At 43.5% G+C, this 22253-nt stretch overlaps 4 protein-coding genes across 4 annotated transcripts in view; 1 reads left to right on the top strand and 3 right to left on the bottom strand.

Annotated features, from left to right (window-relative positions):
* The window catches only part of LOC134666013 (constitutive coactivator of PPAR-gamma-like protein 1), a 33814-nt gene extending 22391 nt beyond the window's left edge, over positions 1–11423 (top strand). The window contains exons 15-20 of the mRNA XM_063523094.1: positions 1298–1522; positions 3211–3402; positions 3926–4095; positions 8071–8159; positions 8236–8363; positions 8490–11423. Coding sequence (XP_063379164.1) covers positions 1298–1522; positions 3211–3402; positions 3926–4095; positions 8071–8159; positions 8236–8363; positions 8490–8555 — 870 coding nt within the window. The 3' untranslated portion in view covers positions 8556–11423. The remainder of the gene's footprint in view (positions 1–1297; positions 1523–3210; positions 3403–3925; positions 4096–8070; positions 8160–8235; positions 8364–8489) is intronic.
* A 782-nt stretch (positions 11424–12205) lies between these two features.
* Positions 12206–13133, bottom strand: LOC134666007 (GPN-loop GTPase 2). The gene has a single exon (XM_063523084.1). It carries the CDS (start codon positions 13122–13124, stop codon positions 12234–12236), a length of 891 nt encoding a protein of 296 aa, XP_063379154.1. The 5' UTR covers positions 13125–13133; the 3' UTR covers positions 12206–12233.
* LOC134666230 (proteasome assembly chaperone 3-like) lies at positions 13127–13543 on the bottom strand. Its single transcript, XM_063523381.1, has one exon. The coding sequence runs from the start codon at positions 13541–13543 to the stop codon at positions 13127–13129; it is 417 nt and encodes a 138-aa protein (XP_063379451.1).
* A 5680-nt stretch (positions 13544–19223) lies between these two features.
* On the bottom strand, positions 19224–21326 carry LOC134666334 (zinc finger protein 239-like). Its single transcript, XM_063523480.1, has 2 exons — positions 20971–21326; positions 19224–20181 (listed from the first exon to the last, which is right to left on the bottom strand). The coding sequence occupies exons 1-2, from the start codon at positions 21137–21139 to the stop codon at positions 19286–19288; spliced, it is 1065 nt and encodes a 354-aa protein (XP_063379550.1). The 5' UTR covers positions 21140–21326; the 3' UTR covers positions 19224–19285.
* Between the last annotated feature and the right edge of the window lie 927 nt (positions 21327–22253).

Here is a 22253-nt window from a genome sequence, read left to right as displayed (position 1 = left end):
GTGACGAAGGGGTATTAACATGATGGACATGCTGACAATGCCAAAAGGGTACTTTTGGCGGATGGTAATAAATGAAGGCGGATGGCAATGGACTGGGCCCATATCAATGAATATTTGAAAAAGACACCCGTTAAAGTTATATTATCAACTTATCCGCAAATAACTCTGGCTTGGACTACTTAAGCATACAGTAATCATGTCGTGCAAAGTGCCTGTGTCCTGGTCATCACGAAGTCTGTGACATGTCAAATCCTGAGGCTGAAATGATAGTCTAGTATATTAGCATGATAAACTACAATATTTTCAATTATATTCAATATATATTTCGCTCCATTAGACCTTTATTTTCTATTTATTTGTAATTTTATGTGCCCACGTTTTGGCGTGTTCAAGCTTTAAAATAAATAATAAATTTGAGCTATGGTTTTGATACGTCGTCTTCGCGGCGAGCTATGATTGGTCAATTTCATTATAGTTCAAATAAATAAATTATAGTTGACTAAACCGTATCGAAATGAATATTATAGTTGAGTTGGTAGCCCATACATTAAAAGTACCCAATGCAGTTTGGTATACGAAATCTTAATTCAAGAATTACAGTCGACGAGTAGAAAAACCATTTTTTAAATGAAAATGTTGACCGTTCAGTACGAATTTCGCACGAGGCGCGAAATACATAATTTTTCTCAAAAATGGACGGCAAAGTCGACCTTGCCGTCTAAAAAATAAGTAGCGAAGCGTTTAGTTTATGGTCAGTCAAGAATTAAAAAGTTAAATACATTGCAGTCTCGATTTTGGGACGGCAATGTTGCATACAAATTCCATTATTTGTCGAGTTCCAAACTTTTTAAAAGTTGAAATGGCCATATCAATTGAAGGCACAGGCGCTTTAAACAGCGAAACAGATGATTAGTACCGCGACTATTTAGTTGTCTCAAATAGGTTGGCGTATTTTCGGCAGAAAAATACACTTCTATATTTTTATTAAAAAAATAAAAAGGCGGCAAGGGCTTTCTTCTGTGAAAATATATACGTAACAACGTTGCTTTTGTAAAATATTTCTATGATATTTATATTTCTTGCACCATTTTTGAGAAAAGCACTATATATGACTCGGCTGGAAGGCTACTTGCTGGCTTCGGATTCAATTAAACGGACTCCCAAGGTCGTCCGTTTAAAACGAATCCTCAGCCTGCAAGTAGCTACTTCCGAGCCTCGACAATAATGTACTATTAACTCGTACTTGTTATCCGTTTCACAAGTAATGATAACTCACGGTGTGTGGTGTGGTGTACAGGTGAACGGCATCAGCTCACGCGGCGTGCAGCTAGGCGCGCTGGTGATGGCGGGTGCGGAGGCGGCGCTTCTCGCCAACGACGCGTGCGGCGCACCCGTGCCCTGGCTCGTGGCCGCGCCCTGGCTGTACTTCGACGGCAAGCTGCTGCAGCGCAACCTCGCCCGAGCCATGCACTGCAAGCACCTCGCCCAGCTCTGCGACAACCACCTCGACACCGTAGTCAAGGTACTGTGTACTCGGCGCTGCTCGCCAACGACGCGTGCGGCGCACCCGTGCCCTGGCTCGTGGCCGCGCCCTGGCTGTACTTCGACGGCAAGCTGCTGCAGCGCAACCTCGCCCGAGCCATGCACTGCAAGCACCTCGCCCAGCTCTGCGACAACCACCTCGACACCGTAGTCAAGGTACTGTGTACTCGGCGCTGCTCGCCAACGACGCGTGCGGCGCACCCGTGCCCTGGCTCGTGGCCGCGCCCTGGCTGTACTTCGACGGCAAGCTGCTGCAGCGCAACCTCGCCCGAGCCATGCACTGCAAACACCTCGCCCAGCTCTGCGACAACCACCTCGACACCGTCGTCAAGGTACTGTGTACTGTGGAGGCGGCGCTGCTCGCCAACGACGCGTGCGGCGCACCCGTGCCCTGGCTCGTGGCCGCGCCCTGGCTGTACTTCGACGGCAAGCTGCTGCAGCGCAACCTCGCCCGAGCCATGCACTGCAAGCACCTCGCCCAGCTCTGCGACAACCACCTCGACACCGTCGTCAAGGTACCGCTTGTCGAACATGATCACGTTTTAACTAGGGATGTCCCCCCGAAACCCGACTATCCGGCCTCATCTGTAATCGGCGACTAGTAGGCAAGAATGGCAGATTAGTCGGTACTTTATAAATGACAGAAAAATGGCAAAAAGAAATAAACAACAAATATTTTCATAAGTTTTTCACCTATTTTACCCAAATTCCTATTTAGGGTGTTTACGAAAACTATTGTTCGAATTATTGACCGTGTTGTCGCTTTCTTATGTCCGATCCGGTCGTTGTATGAAATATAGCCTTAGGATTTTTTATTTATTTTATCGTTACTGTGATATGATAAATAGCGCGACGAAAGGGTTAAAACGATTGTTTTTAGTGCATCTGAACCGAACTTAGACCAAACTAATGATCTGGTCGACTAGCCGACTAATCGGCCATCCGAGCGCCAAATAGCCGGCGTGTCGGCCAAATCAATAGTCGGTACATCACTAGTTTTAACAAATGTATGATGATCCGCGTCAGCATTCGAAACGTGAAAAACTACTACACTAATAAAAATATATAGGGTGTTTTTAGGGTTCCGTACCTCAAAAGGAAAAACGGAACCCTTATAGGCTCACTCGTGCGTCTGTCTGTCTGTCACAGCCTATTTTCTCGGACACTACTGGACCAATTAAGTTGAAATTTGGTACACATATGTATGTAAATTAGTAACCCAAAGATGGACATGTTTTTTTATAATTTTAAAATACATAGTTACGAAGTTACATATTTAAGAAAGTAGCCAAAAAATTACCATTCTCCCCCTCCCTTTATCTTCGAAACTACTGGGTCTAAAATTTTGAAAAAAATACACAAAATAGTTCTTTACCTATAGATGACAGGAAAACCTATTAGAAATGTGCAGTCAAGCGTGAGTCGGAATTATGTACGGAACCCTAGAAACGCGAGTCCGTCTCGCACTTGGCCGGTTTTTTTATAGTCACCTGCAATAATTTACGGGGTGAATATTTAGGTCACACTAAACAAGTTTTACTATGGAACCAATACCGAAATCGCAAAAAAAATTGACTCTTCCGTATTGGTGGTAACTATAGTGGGAATAACGCAATCGGAATGAGTGTACCGATGCGGGCGGTTACGTAATGAGTGATGTATCGGCAGGTGGAGCGCATGCGCAAGGCGATCCTGGAGGGGCTGGAGGTGGAGTGGGCGCTGCCGCCGCTGCCGCTGGTGGCGGGCGTGGTGGGCGGGCTGGGCTGGCGCGGCCGCGCGCGCGGCGCCCGGCTGGAGATCGCGGGCGTCGTGGTGGGCCAGTGGGGCGCCGACTACCCGCAGCGCGCGCGCTACCCGCAGGTGACCACTACGGAACCTCTAGCTCGATTCATTGTGACTGTCCCCTTTGATGCGGTCGAGGATCTTATCGGCGCGGAGCAACAGGCCCTCCTAATTTTAGACCGTTCGGCGCCAATCTTCGCTTCGTTGTGCACCTACTCTCTCCTAGCAGGGTGATATCTGCTTTTCTACTTAACCTAGGATGATGCTCTTTCGAGTGAATGTGAATATTTGTTAATTCTTCTTTATTCTTTAAATTTGAAGTAGTATTCAAATAGATCCAAATGTTGTAAATTTCCTAACACTTATAAAATTTATTATCATCATTTAATGATGCAACTAAAAAAATTAGATTTTGTAGATTTGAGCTAAATATTTAAGTTTTAACCTTTTTAACTGTCAGATTTCGAATTTTTAGTATTAACGGGACTCTCGGTACGACACGAATCGTGCCAATCCGAGCGCACCGTATGAACACCACTCATCAGATGTTATCCCCCCATCATAGTTGAGTAGAGCTACATAAGTGTGTGTATATGTGTAGGCGGCGCACTACGTGGGCTACACGCCGCCGGTGCGCAACGCGTACGGCGTGCGCGGCGGCCGCGGCTGGCGGGGCCGCGGGGGCGCGCGCGGCCGCGGCGCCGCCCGCCCGCAGCGCCGCCGCACACACAACGACGAGCCCGCCAAGCCCGCCACGCTCTCCGTCAACGGGTAACTATACACTACCCCGCTCTACTGTAGCTCCCGGCACTGACACGTGTGTGTGTGGCGGGGCCGCGGGGGCGCCCGCCCGCAGCGCCGCCGCACACACAACGACGAGCCCGCCAAGCCCGCCACGCTCTCCGTCAACGGGTAACTATACACTACCCCGCTCTACTGTAGCTCCCGGCACTGACACGTGTGTGTGTGGCGGGGCCGCGGGGGCGCCCGCCCGCAGCGCCGCCGCACACACAACGACGAGCCCGCCAAGCCCGCCACGCTCTCCGTCAACGGGTAACTATACACTACCCCGCTCTACTGTAGCTCCCGGCACTGACACGTGTGTGTGTGGCGGGGCCGCGGGGGCGCCCGCCCGCAGCGCCGCCGCACACACAACGACGAGCCCGCCAAGCCCGCCACGCTCTCCGTCAACGGGTAACTATACACTACCCCGCTCTACTGTAGCTCCCGGCACTGACACATGTGCGTGTGGCGGGGCCGCGGCGCCGCCCGCCCGCAGCGCCGCCGCACACACAACGACGAGCCCGCCAAGCCCGCCACGCTCTCCGTCAACGGGTAACTATACACTACCCCGCTCTACTGTAGCTCCCGGCACTGACACGTGTGTGTGTGGCGGGGCCGCGGGGGCGCCCGCCCGCAGCGCCGCCGCACACACAACGACGAGCCCGCCAAGCCCGCCACGCTCTCCGTCAACGGGTAACTATACACTACCCCGCTCTACTGTAGCTCCCGGCACTGACACATGTGCGTGTGGCGGGGCCGCGGCGCCGCCCGCCCGCAGCGCCGCCGCACACACAACGACGAGCCCGCCAAGCCCGCCACGCTCTCCGTCAACGGGTAACTATACACTACCCCGCTCTACTGTAGCTCCCGGCACTGACACGTGTGTGTGTGGCGGGGCCGCGGGGGCGCCCGCCCGCAGCGCCGCCGCACACACAACGACGAGCCCGCCAAGCCCGCCACGCTCTCCGTCAACGGGTAACTATACACTACCCCGCTCTACTGTAGCTCCCGGCACTGACACGTGTGTGTGTGGCGGGGCCGCGGGGGCGCCCGCCCGCAGCGCCGCCGCACACACAACGACGAGCCCGCCAAGCCCGCCACGCTCTCCGTCAACGGGTAACTATACACTACCCCGCTCTACTGTAGCTCCCGGCACTGACACGTGTGTGTGTGGCGGGGCCGCGGGGGCGCCCGCCCGCAGCGCCGCCGCACACACAACGACGAGCCCGCCAAGCCCGCCACGCTCTCCGTCAACGGGTAACTATACACTACCCCGCTCTACTGTAGCTCCCGGCACTGACACGTGTGTGTGTGGCGGGGCCGCGGGGGCGCCCGCCCGCAGCGCCGCCGCACACACAACGACGAGCCCGCCAAGCCCGCCACGCTCTCCGTCAACGGGTAACTATACACTACCCCGCTCTACTGTAGCTCCCGGCACTGACACATGTGCGTGTGGCGGGGCCGCGGGGGCGCGCGCGGCCGCGGCGCCGCCCGCCCGCAGCGCCGCCGCACACACAACGACGAGCCCGCCAAGCCCGCCACGCTCTCCGTCAACGGGTAACTATACACTACCCCGCTCTACTGTAGCTCCCGGCACTGACACGTGTGTGTGTGGCGGGGCCGCGGGGGCGCCCGCCCGCAGCGCCGCCGCACACACAACGACGAGCCCGCCAAGCCCGCCACGCTCTCCGTCAACGGGTAACTATACACTACCCCGCTCTACTGTAGCTCCCGGCACTGACACGTGTGTGTGTGGCGGGGCCGCGGGGGCGCCCGCCCGCAGCGCCGCCGCACACACAACGACGAGCCCGCCAAGCCCGCCACGCTCTCCGTCAACGGGTAACTATACACTACCCCGCTCTACTGTAGCTCCCGGCACTGACACATGTGCGTGTGGCGGGGCCGCGGGGGCGCGCGCGGCCGCGGCGCCGCCCGCCCGCAGCGCCGCCGCACACACAACGACGAGCCCGCCAAGCCCGCCACGCTCTCCGTCAACGGGTAACTATACACTACCCCGCTCTACTGTAGCTCCCGGCACTGACACGTGTGTGTGTGGCGGGGCCGCGGGGGCGCCCGCCCGCAGCGCCGCCGCACACACAACGACGAGCCCGCCAAGCCCGCCACGCTCTCCGTCAACGGGTAACTATACACTACCCCGCTCTACTGTAGCTCCCGACACTGACACATGTGCGTGTGGCGGGGCCGCGGCGCCGCCCGCCCGCAGCGCCGCCGCACACACAACGACGAGCCCGCCAAGCCCGCCACGCTCTCCGTCAACGGGTAACTATACACTACCCCGCTCTACTGTAGCTCCCGACACTGACACATGTGCGTGTGGCGGGGCCGCGGCGCCGCCCGCCCGCAGCGCCGCCGCACACACAACGACGAGCCCGCCAAGCCCGCCACGCTCTCCGTCAACGGGTAACTATACACTACCCCGCTCTACTGTAGCTCCCGACACTGACACATGTGCGTGTGGCGGGGCCGCGGCGCCGCCCGCCCGCAGCGCCGCCGCACACACAACGACGAGCCCGCCAAGCCCGCCACGCTCTCCGTCAACGGGTAACTATACACTACCCCGCTCTACTGTAGCTCCCGACACTGACACATGTGCGTGTGGCGGGGCCGCGGCGCCGCCCGCCCGCAGCGCCGCCGCACACACAACGACGAGCCCGCCAAGCCCGCCACGCTCTCCGTCAACGGGTAACTATACACTACCCCGCTCTACTGTAGCTCCCGGCACTGACACATGTGCGTGTGGCGGGGCCGCGGCGCCGCCCGCCCGCAGCGCCGCCGCACACACAACGACGAGCCCGCCAAGCCCGCCACGCTCTCCGTCAACGGGTAACTATACACTACCCCGCTCTACTGTAGCTCCCGGCACTGACACATGTGCGTGTGGTGTGGTGGGGTGTGGGGGGTCGTCGGCACTGACTATGTTAACAGTATTTTTCACACCACCTATTCGGAAAAGAGCTTTTTCTTCCCTGCTAGGAGGGATTAGCACACGAGGGAGTTCTTTTCTGTTCTAGCACACTATTTTTAAATTTTTTTGCACATTATTTTTTTAGCTTAAATAATCTGTTTAAGCATCCGATTGTGTCAACACTAAGATTTTTTTTATTTTCCTCATAGTTGATTGTGAAAAGCAGTATGTATCACACGGTACCAAAATTATTTCGTCTTGGGCGTTAACACTTGAATCCCTCATTACGCTCAGGATTCAATGTACGCCCTTGACGGAAATATATCATTTTGATCCCTTGGAACACAAACTACTATTTATACAATCATGTTATAATATAATAGAGAGTTTTTCAGTCGAGTACTGTGTTTATACAATACTTTTTCTACGAGTCAACAAAAACAATACTTAAACTGGTAGAATTATACAAACAAACCAAACCAAAAATATACAGCTAAGATACGCGAGCAGCCGCGATACCTTCATACTAGTACGCGGCCCGGCTGCACCGCGGCTCGGCGCGTTGGTCAACGACACCTTATCGTAACTCATGAGGCCCTGGTACTTGCTCCGCGCTAAATTAAATTTTTAGACAGTTGTTTTCTCGATTTTGGCCACCGTAGCCTATGGAGACTAACAAGCAACACTAAGTGGGTTCTCGTAGTCTATGGATGTTGCTATTTTAAGGGTGTCACATGCGCGTTTCTGACTTATGAACCAATTGTTTCTACTATACAACCTAAAATAAATAATTAATTTGAGCTTTGGTTTTGTTTCGTCCTGTTGATCGCGGAGAGCTGTGATTGGTCAATTTCATTATAGTTGACTAAACTGTATCGTAATGAATATTATAGTTGAGTTGGGAGCCCATACATTAAAAATACCCAATTGAAGTTTGGTATAAGAAATATTAATTCAAGAATTATAGTCGACGAGTAGGAAAAGCGGTTTTCGTAGTCTTATGGATGTTGCTATAATATCCCTTTTATATGTTACAGTAAAACAGTGCGTCCCGAAGACCTGGGGTCCCAGGCCGAGGAAGGCAGCCCACACGGGGAGGAATCCGCTCCCGACAACGATAACGAAGGTCTGCTGTTATTCCCTATAACATCATACGTTTCGTTATAGTACATGTTGTTAATAATTAGTCATTCCCGTTTTAGGAGCACAGCCGATGCGAACAAAGACTGCTAAAAATGCCAAGAAAAATGTTGGAAAAGGTAAAAAGAAGAATTCCAACCCGAAGACTGACGTAGCGCAGACGTTGGAGGCCAATGGACCACTCGACAAGGTGACCGCTGAATAGATACTTTACCACCACATACCGACTACAACAGGACTTTCCACAAAGCTTTCCTCTATTCCCTTTTTTTCTTCAAGTTTGGAACATTTAACTCAGTCAGTTGATATATTTTAGATGGAGACGGGCCATAATTCGGACAAAGAGCATATTGGTCAAGGTGACGCCCCAGTATCTAATTAGTATTAAAAAGTAGATTTTTTTACTTTCTGAAACTGTACCGGAGGTAAATTCAATTTTATTTTGTTAGCCATTTATATTTTAGTAGTTGTTAGATGCCTCTTTTGTATTCAGCTTTGTTGTCCGCTCCGCCGCGCACGGCGGTGGCAGTGCACGGCGGATTTGTTGCAACACCCGGTCGTAAGCAGTTTTCATTATTGGTTTTTAGTGGTAGCATTTGCGTTCATTTGTAGGGGAAAGCTTTCCAGTAATATAATTCGTACATACGCGTATGTAGTAGTTTGCACAAATAACATTTACATAATATCATTTGTGTGTTCTACTAACGTTCCGTTCCTTATCATTATTATCAATAAAAGTAACATCCGGGACATTTTGGGAATTAACAATTTACGTCTAAATATTGTTGTTATAATGTAGCACGTGTGGTTGCATAATAATTGTGAATCAGATAAATAATAACACCTCGTATCGATGTTGTTATTGTCTGAGCCGGGGCGCCTCAAGCGCGTCAAGTATACGTGCCTCAAGACCTATAAGACTTCCCAATAAGAGACTGATTTTATATTACGTTGATTGTCACATAATGTGTACAATTAATTATAATATTAATAACAAGAGACATGATCGAGGCGACCGCCTCCCTAAACCCTAATAAGACGAAGAGTGCCTCTTTGGATATTTTGTTATATGCTGTAAGTGAACACTCCTGTATCAGATACGCATGCTCGACGTTACCGGAGCAAATAACAAAGTGCCCAAAGGGAGTAGGTTTTGTTACATGCTAGTATTAATATCTGTGAGATAGACAAACCTCGAAAGCATCCGTTAATTGACAAGTGATAATTAGAAAATATATATTAATAAATTAACATGTTCATTGTTAAGTCACGTTTAATTAAAAGTGAGATGACTTAGTAAATAATATGTTTTGATTTTAAGCATATAAAGTACTGAGTCAGCATTATTTATTTACATATAGTAATATTTACAATTTACCAAATTATTATTTTTATTTTTTGGCTAGGTTTAGTCGATGTTATCTGTAAGGTAAATGGAAGCGCTTAAAGCGATAGATGCTTCCTTCACCTATTCTCTCTGAGAGAAAAAAGGACAGCTTATTTAGGCCCTCGTGTCCAGTCAAGAGCAACTAATTGTAATTATAAATTAGGGTTTATACGGAGTAGTAGTTTTGGTTAATGCAACGTGATACCTGTTTAAGACCCAGGTATCTAGTTGATCCCGGTTACTCGCTAGATAACATGGACTAAACCTGCTATTTTCAGACTTGTTTTCGGTATTTCATGAAACGTTATTTAGGCGTAATTGGGATGGTTGAGTGTTGTTGTTGGGAACTGTGTGTTGTATTGTTATTATGCTGTATTGTTGGCCGCACCGGCTGATTGCGAACTGTAATACCATAATAGAGGGAGGGTTGAAATTTTAGAATAGAAATTGCATTTATTGAATGATGGTTGGTGCTTTAGGATTCGTGGGACTGCCTGAAACGAGTCTGAAACTCATAGACTTAAGTCTTATAATAGACGTTTAAATGAAACTGAAAGAACATTCGCATGTTGACTTTTCCTCATCCTATAGGGTATTATTTCAATAGGAAATTTTAGATTGTTAGTGATATATTTATACGCATTTTTGGGATCTCGATGTTGCGAATGTTCTTCACTTTATATGTATTTTTGTAAATTTGTTATAATGTTATACTTAATGTAGCTGGAATGACTAACAAGGATATTTGAGACAAAGTCTTGCTAAGATACTCGGTTGGCGGCACAACTGTCGCGACGTATTGAACAGTTACATTCCATTTCGAGTCTACTCGTGAACATTCGAGGGACAGTTCGCGCCGGTCGAGAATGGAACCAAATGAAGACTTTACAATTTTTGGAACGCTTTTACCCTGGCCAGAAGACAAAATATGTTGCAACAATACATATAATTGATTTTATCAATCGAAACATGAGCAGAACTCGGGTGCAGAGCACACGTATAAGTAGCCACTGCGCTGTTCCAAGTAATTGCCAATCAAAGTAATGTAACTATAATGCATCTGACTTCGAGCCGCGGGCGGCCCAGAGGCCGGCGGCCGGCGAGCCCGGCACGCCTGCTCCCGCGGCGACTCGCTAGCGTCGCACCAGGCGACTACGACATATTATATATTTAAACATATATTATTGCTTGCTTATTAAACACGAATGTGTAGCGTTTAGAATTTTAACTTCAATGTATTTTCATTTCTTTAAGAATTATGTATGTGTAACAGCATAAAGCATGTTATAGAGGATTAAAATAACATTTCAACGGTTTCATAACGAAAAGGCAGACAGCTATTGGATCGTGTACGTTCCGAGTGAATTTCATAAGTCGATCGACGTTTCGCTTGCCTTTGGAGTTATTAAACCGTTTTTCGTGCTCTTTAAATAAATATACTTTGTCGTCACATACATACTTTAAAGTGTAATAGTTCATTAGTGGTGATTCAAAGGAGTAGACTTTATTTTTCTCTTTTTAAATCCATTATTCACTATAGTTTTAGATTATCCAACAATATTATAACATTTACTACATTATAAACTTGTTTGCCGACGATAGTCACTTAATATTGTCAACATAATTGTAATCAAAATATATTATAATACTTGTGGTAATACATAACATTTTCGTAACTGAACTGTAGCAAACGTGGAACTGTGGCTTTTTTGAAAACACTTATAACTTAGAATGTAACCTAATAAAGAGAATTCTTTAAAAACGTTCATTACTATTTTAGTTTGGACACAAAAAAATATTGGATGAATTTAAATTGTAAACAGTTGTATTTGTCTTCAAATAAAACGTTCCATCATTATGAAATTGTTTTATTCATTCACTGAGATTTAAACGCTTATGGATTTCGGTGACAGTGGTTCCTTCGACATTAGCTATGTAATTGATTACTATTTGAGCAGCGTCTTTGACGTCATTATATTGGTGTAGCAGGTGTACTCTGATGGCTTTCTCGCCCCCATCGAGCAAGTTGTCTAGTTCTAATTCAACTTTGGAAAGCTTCTCATATAAATCTTGTTTATTTTTGGATGTCATCTGAAAGTAAGAATTACATTAACTCTAGGCTGCTAAAGGTCTCAGCATCTTTTTGTGAACTACATAACCACACGCAAGATTTCTTCATTACTTCATTAGCCAAGTTTTTTACCTTCAAACTAATATACCTACGATTTCTAGCGACCGGGCCGAGCCGATTTTCTTTTAAGAAGCTTCAAATACCTATGATTTATTTTTATTCCATATCATGTCTGTGACAAACAAGCATACAGCCCACCTGGTGCCTATAGCCTAAGGAAATGACGCAAAAAAACGCCAGGGCTGTATGCGCGTTGTTGGTTGGTCATTGGCATTCATACATAATAATGTTTCCATGCTTACTAAGCCATGTGGCTTGGCTGTGCAGCCCTCATAATGCTCAATGGAAGAATTTGTCTGAAAAATACTTCTGCAGGGAGAATAATCCTTCTACTTACAGGATACATCATACATTTCTGGAGCAGCCCTCAAAAACTTTATGCACAGAATACATTGTGTACAAATTACTAAAAATATCAAGGTATTAAAATTATATAAATATTGAAACACTAAGATTTAAGAAGTAGACATTTTATTCAATAATCATTCTATTTCTGTTGTTTCACCAACTCCCATTGCACAAGCTAACATACTGTTTATGTGCCTGCCCTCTTCCGCTTTGAAAACATGCCCATTGGCCTTATCAACTAAATTCTTCACTTTGACCAAACTCTCCTCTTTCAACATGTCCACAAGTTGAAATGATACTAAACTGTAATCTTCAATTATAGAAACTAAAGCTTCATTTAATTTTTTGTACTTTTTAGTAAATGCATCAGTATCAAGACAATCAACCAAATAGTTTAAATCCAGCACATCAGTGTAAAAGTCTATACCAAATTGCAATTTATCCATATGTTTCTTAAGAAGGTCTATCTTAGTTAACAAATTAATATGTGGAAGTCCTATTTTTAACATGGCACTTAATGACAACATTAATGCAGAGATAAATTTTCCTGCATCCGAGCAGTGATGAGAATCAACCAAGTGCACAACACACAATTGAAGGTTGCTTTGTTCAGATAACTTGGAAAATATGTTTGGTAGACTTTTATGGTGGCAATACAATTCAACCTGTCCAGGCATATCAAATATGAAATTAGTTGAGTTTTCTCCTTCAATTTGATTTAACAGCCAGTCTATGTTTTGCTCTAAAAATTCCATGCAATATAGTAATGCTCCATTAGGTCCCAAGTTATACTGATCCATAACCTCTTCAAGGACAATGAGTTGTCTGATGTCTATATCTGGCTCGTAAGACATAAGTTCATTAGCAGGGTCTAAATTGACAATCACCACTTTTCTTCCTAACTTACGCAACAACTGAGACATATTACAGCAATATGTTGTCTTGCCCGCACCAGGCGGACCCAACACCAGTTGACCATAATACTTGTGGACAGGCTTAAATCTCCTAATGCTTGTTAAAGACATTACTAATTACCCTGATCCCTCCTAAGGTCTTGTACGATATCCACACAGGCCTTTAAAGTCTCAATGTCATAGGACTTCAGGTTGATGAAGATGTTCAGTGGTTTAGTTATTTTGATGGCCTCTGCCAGGTACCTTGCTGCTACTTGTTGCTCCTCTCCTGTAGCACCAAAAATAACGTTTGTTGTATAAATATCACTACTCCCAAGGGGATTATGCACTTCATCTTTCTGTACTGTTAACATGCTGCCAATTTTTTGGTATTGTGATAATATGAGCAATGTTTTATCTGTGTACTCGGCAAGAACTACTTCCGTGGGTACATCGTCAATATCTGCAGCAATTGATTTGAATAGCAACTGTTGACTATCTTTTTCTGGATGTTTGATAGTTAAGTTCTTCATGACATCAAGGAGCTCCATTACCACTGATATCTAGAATTTTAAACCGCGTCACATTTTTGTCAAGGCTACAATAATTCAAATTAATTGTGAACGAATATTAAGAGTACAACGAAAGTTTAAGTTTAGGGACGTGAACTTAAAAAGTAAGTTACATTATAAAATGGCACATAAAGTAGGTATAGAATAAATCAATGTGTACACACCTAAAATCGATTCGATTCTCTTTATATGTATATACTTCTCAAGGATGAGAAAGTTGAAAGAAGCCGTAGATAAAATTATTTTCTCAAACGAAGCAGAAGGTTAATTATTTTGTTGTATGAAAAGAAATGAAGCGAAACTATCGGTGATCGTGCGAAACGAGTTGTCAATTTTGACAACTCTAAGGCACAGATAGCACAAAGGTATAAGTTTGAGTCAAGGGCCCAACCTTTTCTGTTCTCTTTCACGACGCAGCAACTAGTATCATTTCTCTCACCTCGCTCTTTTAAAATGCCGTTTGTCAAAAAAGGACAACCATACTGTTGACAAGGCGGACTTCAAATCAAGTGTTGCCTTTCTTGATGCGCCCACCCTGTGTATGTGTGCGTAAAAGCGTATATGTGTGCTCTTTTAGGGATGTGAAAAGTCGATTTTAATCATGTTATATATCGATAAACGCTACACAGCGGAACGAAATAGCGATTAATTGAAGCTTCAATATCTTCGTTTAACATAAACATTATTGAAATGCTAATGGATAATGAATATATTATAATATAATAATATAATTCAATTATTGCGGAACACCTATTTTAGGAGGTATTTATGTATTTTAATTAAATATCTGAACTTTCCCTTGGTTCCCTGCTGGGGCGTGACTATAAAATTGTGATCTGATAACCACAATAAAGAATAAAAGCGTTTTTGGTCATTTTAGGTATCGTTAAGCCTTTGAAGTAAAATTAAAATTGCAAGAAATGTCGATAGTTTATCGATATGACTTTATCGACATGGCTACAGCAACGTGGGCCTCATTGTTAATCGTACACTAAACAAAAGTGGCAACAGTGACAGCTCGCTGAGACTACGTCTATTTATATATTATGTCTATGCCCCTACCTTTATTGTTCTATTTGACGGCGCAGCAACTAGTATCATTTCTCTCTCCTCGCTCTTTTAAAATGCCATTTGTCAAAAAAGGACAACTATACTGTTGACAAGATGGACTTCAAATCCAAGTGGCCCCTTTTTAGGCGACCCGGGTTGTGCATGTGTGCGTAAAAACGTATATGTGTGCTCTTTTAGGGATGTGAAAAGTCGATTTTAATCATGTTATATATCGATAAACGCTACACAGCGGAACGAAATAGCGATTAATTGAAGCTTCAATATCTTCGTTAAACATAAACATAATTGAAATGCTAATGGATAATGAATATATTGTAATGTAATAAAATAATTCAATTATTGAGGACCACCTATTTTAATAGGTATTTATGTATTTTAATTAAATATCTGAACTTTCCCTTGGTTCTCTCCTGGGGCGTGACTACAAAATTGTGATCTGATAACCACAATAAAGAAAAAAAGCGTTTTTGTTCATTTTAGGTATAGTTAAACCTTTGAAGTAAAATTAAAATTGCAAGAAATGACGGTAGTTTATCGATATGACTTTATCGACATGGCTACAGCAAAGTGGGTCGCTTTGTTAATCGTACACTATACGTACACTAAACAAAAAGTGGTCCCACTGACAGCTCGCTTGGAAGGCATCTGTATATATTCTTATATCTATGGTTTGAGTAAACCAACGCTAGCTCTTGCACATTGCGCATGAAGCGTGAGCATGTTAAGCAAATATTTTCTTTTTTTTTTTAAATCTTTATTTTGTTAAGCGCCCTCCAGACTATGCGCGTGAATCGCGGGCGAAGCCGCGAACGCGAGTGTGGAGTCTAGTTCGCTGATATGCGAAATCGACTCCAGACTCGCGTTCTCGGCTTCGCGCCGCGATTCGCGCACGAGTGTGGAGCGGGCTTTAAGCAAATATTGACACGCGGACATTTCGCAAACCCATAGAAGGTAGGATCCTATAGAAGTGGTATACGGTATACGCGTGCCTCCGTGAGGGACAAAACATAGGCAATGCGACACTATGATTGGTCGAATTTATTTGTTGCCCACCATAACCCATACTAATTTATGGTAGGGAATTAAAAAAAAATGAGAGACTGTGACAAGGACAAACAATAATAGCGATTTCGCTCCTACTCCTACTGTAGATACATAAGACTATCCCGTTCGCTCATTTCCCCCACCCACCATGCCTTATCCAGTTAAAACCCGGAGTAATTAACAACGGAGACGCCATGTCTAAAATTTTCGGTACAAAATAGTCTGCCGTTTTTTGCGGGGGAGGGGCACATCAAATGTATAGGTACGTCATGTCAGATAAACGTCAGTCCATACATATGGTTGACCATTGGCCGCCTATTTTCGACAGAGGGGAATGCCTGTTAATGGCGGCTCCATTGTTAATTACTCCGAGAGTTAAAATAGTGATTCATGCTCAAACCACTGGGCTTGAGGCCTCATTCACACGAGCGCTTTTATAACGCGCGTTAAAAAAGCGTTTGAATGACGCCAACTTTTCCGTCTTCACGGTAAATTCAATTTAATGAACAAGGCATAAAGTCGAAAATTCAACAACGCTTAATAAAAAGCGCCACCGCCATCGTGTGAATAAATACACATCCATTTGTGACATTCGAACGCTTTTCTAACGCGCGTTGAAAGAGCTCCCGTGTGTATGGGGGCTTATTCACACGATGGCGGTGGCGCTTTTTATCAAGTGTTGTTGGATTTTCGACTTTAAACGTTGGTCGTTAAATCGAATTAAGCGTGTGGACCATGTTAAACTGATTTAGATAGTTGAGAAACCGAGATAATAAAGACCCGGAAAAGGACATAAGTTACCTATTAAGGCCGGCTACATACGTAAAGCCTCCTCCACACTCGTGCGCGAATCGCGGCGCGAAGCCGCGAACGTAAAGCCCCCTCCAGACTATGCGCGTGAATCGCGGGCGAAGCCGCGAACGCGAGTGTGGAGTCCAGAACGCAGACCTGCGAAATCGACTCCACACTCGCGTTCGTGGCTTCGCCCGCGATTCACGTGCATAGTCTGGAGGGGGCTTAAGTGTGGCGTCGATTTTCGCAGACAGCGAAATCGACTCCACACTCGCGTTCGCGGCTTCGCCCGCGATTCACGCGCATAGTCTGGAGGGGGCTTAACGATAAATAGTTGCGATCATAGACTTATAATATATAGAGACGGGGTCTCAGCGAGCTGTCACTGTTGCCACTTTTGTTTAGTGTACGATTAACAATTTAACACCACCTTGCTGTAGCCATGTCGATAAAGTCATATCGATAAACTAGCCACATTTCTTACAATATTAATTTTACTTCAAAGGTTTGACGATATCTAAAATGAACAAAAACGCTTTTATTCTTTATTGTGGTTACCAGATCATAATTTTACCGTCACGCCCCAGCAGGGAACCAAGGGAAAGTTCAAATATTTAATTAAAATACATAAATACCTACTTAGATATGTGTTCCGCAATAATTGAAATATTTTATTATATTCTAACATATTTATTATTCATTAGCATTTCAATTATGTATATGTTTAACGAAGATATTGAAGCTTCAATTAATAGGTATTTCGTTCCGCTGTGTAGCGTTTATCGATATATAACATGATTAAAATCGACTTTTCACATCCCTAAAAGAGCACACATACACGTTTTTACGCACACATACACAGCCTGGATGCATAAAAAAAGGCAACACTTGATTTGAAGTTCACCTTGTCAACAGTATGGTTGTCCTTTTTTGACAAATGGCATTTTAAAAGAGCGAGGAGAGAGAAATGATACTAGTTGCTGCGCCGTCAAAGAGAACAGAAAACGTAGGGGCCTTGGTTGCGATAAATCGAACCGTGTGTATGACAAATCGTTGTCGATTATCGTAACGATTTGTCATACACACGGTTCGATTTATCTGCACAGTCGGACTGCACAGTTTTATCGCAACGATTTATCGTTACGTATGTAGCCGGCATTAAGAGCCCTTCAACGTGCATACTAGCGCCACAGCTAAATAATCGTGATTATTTAAATTTAACGAAAGATATTGAAAAAAGGGGGCCGCTACGTACTGTATTGTGTATTTTATAGTATATTATTAGGTACTTAAATACACAATACAGTACGTAGCGGCCCCCTTTTTCAATATCTTTCGTTAAATTTAATTAATCACGATTATTTAGCTGTGGCGCTAGTGTGCACGTTGAAGGGCTCTTAAGTTCTAATGGTTCTATTAAACTAAAATGTGCTTTGAAAGCCGCATTCCGCGGCTAACAGGGGAATGAAATGATATTAACTATAAAAACATTTATTAAACTCACTGGATCGCATTTTATACAGACATTTGACCAGTAATTGCTGTTAGCCTCTCTTTCTAGCATATTTGTTAGACACAGACTACGAGTGTCTGTTGCTGTAGACCCATTAATATCACATGAGTCTGAGTAGTCTCGAGTTTGTTATATTTACTTACATATAATTATAACATAACATGTTACCTAACATTGTACTTGAAGTTAACAGAAACTTCACGGCTTCATATCACTTCCTTCTTCCTGGCGTTATCCCGGCATTTTGCCTCGGCTCATGGGAGCCTGGGGTCCGCTTGACAACTAATCCCATGATTTGACGTAGGCACTAGTTTTTACGAAAGCGACTGCCATCTGACCTTCCAACCCAGAGGGGAAACTAGGCCTTATTGGGATTAGTCCGGTTTCCTCACGATGTTTTCCTTCACCGAAAAGCGACTGGCAAATATCAAATGATATTTCGTACATAAGTTCCGAAAAACTCATCGGTACAAGCCGGGGTTTGAACCCGCGACCTCCGGATTGAAAGTCGCACGTTCTTACCGCTAGGCCACCAGCGCTTTTAGGCCACGGCTTCATATCACCTTTTGCTTAAAACTTAAGGTCCATATTTAAGTGAAATATTTATTTACTACCAGGCCCCAATTTCACATCGGTGACAGGTGCGACGAATTGTAAAATCACTATTGCTGACGTCACAGGCATCCATGGGCTACGATTACCACTTACCATCGGGCGGGCCGTATTCCTGTTTGCCACCATCATTGTATTATTTAAAAAAACTTTATTATATCGGAAAAAAACAGATATTTCTCCTGCGAAGTTTCTGACAATTGTCAAAGATTTAGAAGAATTGTAGGTAATTCTTGACAGGTAATGAGTTACGTGTCGGGATTTCGTGACAATTGTAGTGTTTCTTGTGACAATTGTCATAAACTTAGAAAGAGAAATATCTGTTTTTTTCCGATATCATAAAGTTTTTTTTAATAATACAATGATGGTAGCAAACAGGAATACGGCCCGCCCGATGGTAAGCGGTAACCGTAGTTCATGGATGCCTGTGACGTCAGCAACAGTGATTTTACAATTCGTCGCACCTGTCACGTTGGTGAAACAGGGGCCAGCTCAAAAATTACAATTATACAATTGTCACAAAGGTTGTTTGGTAGAGATCACTTCTTAAATAGAAATAAGACTGCATATTGTTTGCCTATATCTGTACTCAAATAGTTGAGATGTACAAAAAAGCGTTTTCTATCCATCTATCTATTTCAATTGACCAAAAATATGTGCAGCCTTGATTGCATAAAACATAAAATCAATTATTTCTTTATAGTCATGTGAATTTTTAAATGCTTCTTGCAATCTCCTTTATCGACAAACCTTTTATTACAAATTTCGCATGCAAAAGGCCTCTCATTGTTGTGGGCTCGTATATGGGTGACTAAATAATACTTGCGGTTAAAACTTTTTTTACAAATGTCACATGAATAGGGTCTTTCCCCAGTGTGGGTTCTTAGGTGTCTTCTCAATTCACTCTTATTAGGCCACCGCTTATTACAAAATTGGCATTCAAATTTCCACTGCTTTTCATCTGTATGTGAGCATATCATATGTGCATGTAAATTCTGTGTACAAGTGAAACTTTTTGAGCACAAATTACAGCGGTATGGCTTGACTCCTGAGTGACTTCTTATGTGTCTATTTAGATTTACTTTTTCTGTAAAACTCTTATCGCAAAGATTACAAGAAAAAGGTTTTTCCCCGGTATGGGTTCGCTTGTGATTTGTTAGTAAATATTTCGAATTAAATGCCTTTTCACAGAATTCACATTTAAATGACTTCTCTAAATGTTTTTGCTTGTGTTTACTATAAGTATGGGAACTTGTAAACTGCATGCGGCAAATTTTACAAGTAATAATTTCTTTGCTTTGCTTTCTTTTTTTCTTCGTGGTAGATTTGTCTATATCATGAGTAAGCATGTGCTTAGCAAGACTTGAATTATTGTCAAATATTTTTTGACAGATTCTACATTTAAGAAAATCTTTGTTAATAACAAATTCCTCCAAAGTTGGACTTGAGCCTGATTCCTTGGTAATACAGACTTCTATCTGGCTTCCATGACTAGTAACAATATTACTATCTTCAGTAACTTCAAATTCTGCATCATCAATTGAAATTGATTCTTTCTTAATAGTTCCATCTGTTAGATTTGCCACTGTAACAAAAAATTACTTTTAGAAACCATAATATGATACAATTATTTGTATCATATTATGGTTAAAATTATGTATTTTGCTGAATAAAATGCAAATTTAAACATAAACAACAGACAAAAAAATTATATATGAGTATAAACTCATGTATATAATCTGTATACATATGTCATATATAATTTTTTTGTCTGTTGTTTATGTTTAAATTTGCATTTTATTCAGCAAAATACATAATTTTAATAACAAAACTTTGTGAGACACATACATTAAATATATACACACACATGATAAGACAGACACATATGTATACAGATTATATACACAGTCATATTAATATGTGAGCTGCCCATTCTTAATATATCTAAAATAAATAATATAGAAGAAATATTGCACATGCAGGGATTGCAGGGCGATAAATTGATTTCTACCTGTTACAATCTCCGCCAAGCCAGCAGAAAAGAAGGGATTTTAAAAGTTGCAAATGATGCCCATTTTTAGGGTTCCGTACCCAAAGGGTAAAACGGGACCCTATTACTAAGACTTCGCTGTCCGTCCGTCTGTCTGTCACCAGAGGGTCTACCGCGAACCACGTTCAATGTGTTGCATGCCTGTCACACTTACGTACGAATTTACAAGTGCGAAAGAGAGGCAATACGTCGAACGTGGTTCGCGGTAGGCCCTCAGGCTGTATCTCACGAACCGTGATAGCTAGACAGTTGAAATTTTCACAGATTATGTATTTCTGTTGCAGCGGCAACATAATGAATATTAATGTAGAATTAGTTGCTAACCTTCTATGTCTAAATTTTCTAAAGGTTCAACCTTGACATGGACATCGTACAGGACTGGACGGCAAGCTATCGGTCCGGTAGGATCCTCGGTCTCATACTCTGGTTCTCCTTTTATCGTCACAAAAGGTTTGGCTTCGTCGTCACTCTCTGAGTGCAGTAAAAACTCCATGATTGACACGGTTTTAGGAAATATAAGTCATATTCCTGAATTAATAATGTCGAGTAATGTCTAGCATTATCAAAAATTTCTGGCTATAAACTTTTAAGTAGTCACAATGAACTGGGAACTGTGAAGCCGCTGTTATCAAATCAAGAAAACAAGTGAAAACAATGGAAAACAAGCAACAGCAACACGATGACAACAATGGACAAGAACACAATTAATTTGACAGTGACAGACATGCAATATTGCCAGATCATAAAGTAAAAAGTAAAAAAAGCGGCCAAGTGCGAGTTGGACTCGCCCATGAAGGGTTCCGTAGCAGCAAAGCAAGTAACATAATAAAATTGCGGTTTACGATTTATGACGTATTAAAAAAACTACTTACTAGATCTCGTTCAAACCAATTTTCGGTGGAAGTTTACATAGTAATGTACATCATATATTTTTTTTTAGTTTTATCATTCTCTTATTTTAGAAGTTACGGGGAGGGGGGACACATTTTACCACTTTGGAAGTGTCTCGCGCAAACTATTCAGTTTAGAAAAAAATGATATTAGAGATTATTAGAAACCTCAATATCATTTTTGAAGAACTATTCATAGTTAGCCCACGCGTATGGGTTTGATGAAAAAAATATTTGAGGCTCAGTCTAAGTATGGGGAACCCCCAAAATTTATTGTTTTTTTTTTCTATTTTTGTGTGAAAATCTTAATACGGTTCACAGAATACATCTATATACCAAGTTTCAACAGTATAGTTTCGGAAAAAAGTGGCTGTGACATACGGACGGACATACAGACAGACATGACTAATCCATAAGGGTTCCGTTTTTTGCCATTTGACTACGGAACCCTAAAAATGGGACGACGAATTTCCAAAAAAAGGGCGAAATAAAACGAAAACAGGATTAAAAAAAAGCGTAGTGAAAGGAATATGTGGACCGCAGCATCAAACTGAACCATGTTGCGTTGTAAAAGCTATAACAGACGGGCGTACCGGACAGAGACCTCGGTCCGGTCAGCATATCTTTTTCTCGCTCTCACTTATAGCTGCATCCGTAACGAACGTACGGCGGACCACATTCTATGCATATTATTAATACTCTTTGTTCTATGCTATG

Source organism: Cydia fagiglandana, chromosome 7 (genome assembly GCF_963556715.1).
Source record: "Cydia fagiglandana chromosome 7, ilCydFagi1.1, whole genome shotgun sequence".
In the NCBI taxonomy this organism is placed as follows: Eukaryota; Metazoa; Arthropoda; class Insecta; order Lepidoptera; family Tortricidae; genus Cydia; species Cydia fagiglandana.
The sequence above is the reverse complement of the archived record's forward strand: the minus strand, read 5'-3'. Positions and strand labels throughout refer to the sequence as shown.

Bases quoted from the DNA above. Each gene is read 5' to 3' on its own strand.
- LOC134666230 (XM_063523381.1), bottom strand. From the start codon at position 13,543: ATGGAGCTCCTTGATGTCATGAAGAACTTAACTATCAAACATCCAGAA.
- LOC134666334 (XM_063523480.1), bottom strand. From the start codon at position 21,139: ATGGAGTTTTTACTGCACTCAGAGAGTGACGACGAAGCCAAACCTTTT. The intron at 20,182-20,970 runs GTTAGCAACTAA...TTTTTGTTACAG, and splicing joins AGAAAATTTAGACATAGAAG to TGGCAAATCTAACAGATGGA.
- LOC134666007 (XM_063523084.1), bottom strand. From the start codon at position 13,124: ATGTCTTTAACAAGCATTAGGAGATTTAAGCCTGTCCACAAGTATTAT.